At 43.5% G+C, this 4966-nt stretch overlaps 1 protein-coding gene across 1 annotated transcript in view; it reads right to left on the reverse strand.

Moving 5' to 3' along the window:
- Window positions 1–4966, reverse strand: part of LOC130580844 (transcription factor COE3-like) — a 125778-nt gene that overhangs the window by 40008 nt on the left and 80804 nt on the right. The window contains exons 7-8 of the mRNA XM_057378599.1: window positions 3132–3213; window positions 79–196 (exon numbers count right to left, since the gene is read on the reverse strand). Of these exons, the coding sequence (XP_057234582.1) occupies window positions 79–196; window positions 3132–3213 (200 nt within the window). The remainder of the gene's footprint in view (window positions 1–78; window positions 197–3131; window positions 3214–4966) is intronic.

Genomic DNA, 4966 nt, shown 5'->3' on the forward strand with positions numbered 1-4966 from the left:
AAAAAAAAAGCATTGCAAATAAAAAAAAAGGACATGTAAATGTGTGCCTACCATTTTCCAGATAAGAAGGGGCCGTACCTTCTGAGGGGTCAAGGCGGCGAGCCCGCCTCCCGTGTTTGGAATTGTTGTGTACAAACATGTTGTCTGAGACAGCCAGCACGTGGCCATCCACATTGACTGTTGTTGATACAACAACCTGGAAAAGAAAACAAAACCCCACATTTCAAAAAATGCTGCAGATTTTCCCCGAATCAGGTCTTGTAAGACAAAACAACATCCTGTTACTTTTCTGTTTCTATTTAAACCCAGTGAATGGCATCTCTGAAYACATCTTTGTTTACGTGGCGACCACTGGTGATTTTTAACTCACAATTGTTTCTCTTCAGAACCTGCTACACTAATTAGAGTTTAATCTCCTATTATGCTAACAAATGAATTCAATTCAGGGAAATATTCTTCTAGCCATTAGTTTCAGAAACACCCCTCTAGCCACTCATTTTAAAAGCTGCTGTTTTGATTGATCTGTTGATATATTGATTAGATAGTTTATCTAATTAAAATTTGTTCACTTGAGACTGTCTTCAAATGAAGGGTTGTGAGGATTCCAAATAAAAAAAGYTTAATAAATCAGGAACAGTCGTAACTCCCCATTTTTTCTTCAGTAAATGATCTCCAGGTCAGTTTTACAATTACATTTAATGTCTGATAATGAACTTTTTTGCATCTGAAAAGGCCGAGTTGAATATGAATAGTGAAAGTGTTTTCAATCCATGAAAAGTATCCCTTCTCAAGTTCATTTGGATGGTGATTGACCCTGGTATGTCAATGGAATTTCCTCCTTTATTTTTGAGTGAAAGGCTCCTATTCTTGTGTCCAGGTTCAGAGTCCGGCCATAGAAGAGATGATGGATAGGGCCTCCTTTGGCTTCCAGCTGCTTCTCAGTCGAAAATGGCAAAGGAACATATGCAAAACGCACAACCTTGGCGACACAAACACCTCCACAACGGAGCCGCGGGRCTCCTTCCGGAAGCGATGGCGCGGGAGCGCGAGCCAGGGAGGAAACCGTGAGCTGGGCTGGGTTTGTGGGGAGCTCAGCTTCRTGAGTGGATTGCTGCTATCCCAGAATGACATTTACATCTCATTTCAATACTCCTGTGMTGTGGGTTCCAGGTTTGCTGAAGGAAGTGTCCACTGAAACATTTTCCTTGGGGTGAGTAGAGTCCGTAAAGTCACGGGTTGAGTCGGGCCTTATCAACCCAGCTGGGGAGGACAGCCAAACGCAAGACAAATTTCAGCTTTCACCTTCCATTTATTTAAATTCGGGCTGTTACAAAGGTGATTGCAGGGTTCTCCCACCAGCTTCTAAACCCAAACACAAACGGAAGGGGAGAAAAGAGCCTCCTTCGCACCGAGCTGGTCCAAGGCATCAGAAGAAAATCCTTGTCTGCTCCTATGTTTTGGATCACCTCTGATCCTGTTTCTTATTCACAAGCCRTAATTAGCTCTCAGCTATCACAGCACCTTTTCTGTGTATCCTGCCTCCTTGGAGACAGCCATCTGCGGTACCCTTCGGAACAGCCCGAGGGCAGYTCTCCACCAGGCTCTTCTGCTTCCCCACTCTCTCCTCCCAGAAGTGGACACTTTCCCTCTTGTCAACATCCACTTCTGGAGAGTGCTGAGGTTGCAYGCTCAGCTCGGCCGCAGAGCTGCTGCCAGGCCGCTGGGCTGTCCTCTTTCACTCTTAATGAGATTCCCAGACTTTCAGCAATATTGCAAAACATGCAAGCGTGATTTCCAGCCAGGATTTCTGGGTTTGKTTCCTAGAACACGGTGTATTAAAGAGACAGAGCAAGGTGTATATGAAAATGACAACTATTTTTGTTCTGTCATGTATATATAGGTCAGCCACCAAGGGAAAATACTGTAGTTCAGCAAAAGAAAGTCGACGTGCTACGCTTTGTTATATCGCCTCRCTCCTGCAGTGCACCTCCACAAAGGTGCTGAGACAGGGAAACCAGGTAAAAATACTGTTCAAGATCTGACATCCTGTTAAGTCCAGTTAAACCTTCTGAGAGGAAGGGAGATTAGCTAAAGAGACCCAGGRAAGTCTTTCTAGTGCCTACTGGCTCCATTGTCGACCACAAGATCACTCGTGACTGATGCTTCATTTAGTCATCAGCGAGACAAAGAGGACATTTCCACTCATTCCAGGTTTGACCTTCTGTTCTGTTCAGATGGATCAATATCACCGATGCCACRTGAAGCTGAGATGCATGAAAAATGGAAGCTTGGCTCGATTGTTTTGAAGGAATATTTTTTTTTTTTCCAGCTACAGATCTTTTCTGTTGGCTGGCTCCAGGGTGCTGGCTTCCCCGGTTGGTTGGCTGTGCATGAAAACAGATGTCACATGTTTTGCTATCAAGTTTAACCACAAGTAATTCTTCTCCAAGCTGAGAAAGTCCTGAACATCTCAATACCACTTTATTGTTGGAATCAACTATGAACCGTTGTGAAATATTTTGAAATAAAAGGCAATTATTTCCTAACAAGCCTTTYGAATGACCCCAGATACAGAGGGAATCATTTGTCCATCCCGTCAGCTGCCTCTCTGTAGTGCTATGATTCACCACAGGATATCTCAAAAGCTGTAAGGAGAAAGTGAAGTATTAAACATTTTCTAACACAGCTGAAACAAGAATACGTGGGTTGGGCCACCACTGCTGGATTTAAAAGTTGTAAATGAGAAAAGTGAGAGCTCCAAACTTCCCTGAGCTCCAGGGTGGGGTTGTTAGTGAATTAAACTGCTCAGTCTATGTCAAACCTCTGCAGGTCTGAGCACACACCACACCACAACTCAAGGTTTTAGGAGGAAGGAAAACTGGGGAAATATTTCCCAGGGAAAGATCCACTTGCTCCAACGCTGATCCATGACAGCCCACTGAAGAGCTGGGCATGTTCCAAGAACCAGCACTTAAATCAATGGGAAGCATGTAAAATACTGACAGCAATTCTTTTCAGCGTTGGAGCTGCACTGGGTGGAAGCACTGACACTATTTTTTTCCTGAGCTCAAGATAAAGATGCAATCAAGACTTTTATAAAGCATCATTCATGCTTTTGGAAAGATCTGTACCTGGAATCTTCGCATGTCTCGTGGGTTGCCTGCATTCTTCAAACAGTTCTGATTGCACTTGAGGAAAAACTTTAGAAAGAATCTATAAAAATACAAAATTGAAATCTATTAGRTTCATCAAAATGTAAATCCGATTTTTAAAAAGTTTAATAAAATTTAATCATAAATAGTTATACCCGAAAGAATACTGGTAGTGAAATATTACTTTCCTATTCGTTAATGAACTTATTTTAAAGCATAAGATCTCTGTCATAAACAGAACATTATTGCCAAGGAAAGGCAAATTTATATTTTTAATTTTTCAACAACTACAAATGTATTGACTCCAGGCCATATCCTTAGCTCAGTGTGGGAAAGTTGATTTCAATGACTCATTGACTTCAAAGGCAATGACTTACACCAGATGAGAATTTGTCTCCATTTTTTTTTTTAATACTTTTCATTTTTTCACAACTTATATTAGCAGTAATGACCTCTACATCGAAAAATTCCAAAGGTAATGATCAATCTTCTGAAAAACACTTGGCTTTGCCTCCGGTTTGGAAACTCTCGCTATTCAAAGGGACTCGATCCAACTCCTGCTGACTCCAGGGAGATCCAGGCAGGATCTGCCCACCGGCAAGGCCTCGGTTCCCTCATTGTTTTTGAAAGGGAAGGAACATGGCAAATTAGGCCCTGTCTTACGACCTCTTCAACCTTTGCCAGCCTTCAGCTGTGAGGAGCCGCTCTACCCAGGGATCGAAATCCAGCTTATTTCTGCTGAGCGGCAACCAGCAATTATTTAGGACTAACCCTTATCATCCAGGCATCTCCCCATAAACCGTTTTTGCAGCAGCGCTGCCCCAGGGGAGCACAGCAAGCACTTAGAGGGAAGGGGAAAGCTTGGGAAGATGGAAACTCCTTTATTCCACCCTCCCACTCCGCAGGAACCAGCGGGTCTGGGAAGTTTCCACCCTGCAGGTGAAGCAAACTGGGGGACCCTCAGTGTCCTGAGCTCACACAGCAGGATATTCGCAGCCTGACACCACTTCTTGTATTTATGCACCCAYGTTTTCAYGTTTYGTAATAAAACTATGCTTTAATTAGGTTTTSTGGCTAATGACAAGCAAAGCTCAGGAGTTTCTCCTCACCCAGAGATCCTCAGGCTCCCCAGTCCAGCAGCCTCGTGCTGCCCACCTTTGAACAGGCTGGACAGAGCTTTCACACTCAGAATATGAACAACTTTTATTTATTCACTCATGTCAGTCTTCATAAGTGACTGTGACCATTCTCTGTGCACAGAAGTTTCTGTGTGCCAGCAGCATTTCTGGCAGGGGGCACGACAGGAACATCTTCCTTTTCTAGAACCTAGTAAGGCCCAAACATGGCCAATGGACAGAACAGCGGCTGCATCGCATCACAGTGATGCTGAGAATCTTCAAGGGTCACACAGGAGTGTCCCCAAATCAAAACCTGTTCCTTTTAATCCCAGCTTTTCCTTTTCTATATAACATAGAGCAGACCCAGGTGTTACCCCAGGACACTCATGCTGAAGGAGCAATCTCTCATATCAGAGAAGCAAGCAGGGAAACAACCAGGTTTACTGAAACTGCATAAATAAATCGATGCTGTCAGTTCAGCTGAATGCACATTTCTTTAAAACTTCCTATCCCAAAACCTGTAAAGGGGTTTTAGCTGTCAAGCTGAAAAAGATCTGGATTTCTGTGGTGGCTGACATGATCTCCTAGYTCAGATGCTCAGGTTTTCTGGATGCTGATGCAGGGATGTTATCAGCAACTCCATGAAACTGCCTCTGTGTCAGCCATAAGTTCCCCCTGATTTTATCTGACATGTTT

The sequence above is a fragment of the Malurus melanocephalus genome, unplaced genomic scaffold (genome assembly GCF_030028575.1).
Source record: "Malurus melanocephalus ecotype Western Australia unplaced genomic scaffold, MMel_1.1 scaffold_366, whole genome shotgun sequence".
Taxonomy (NCBI): Eukaryota; Metazoa; Chordata; class Aves; order Passeriformes; family Maluridae; genus Malurus; species Malurus melanocephalus.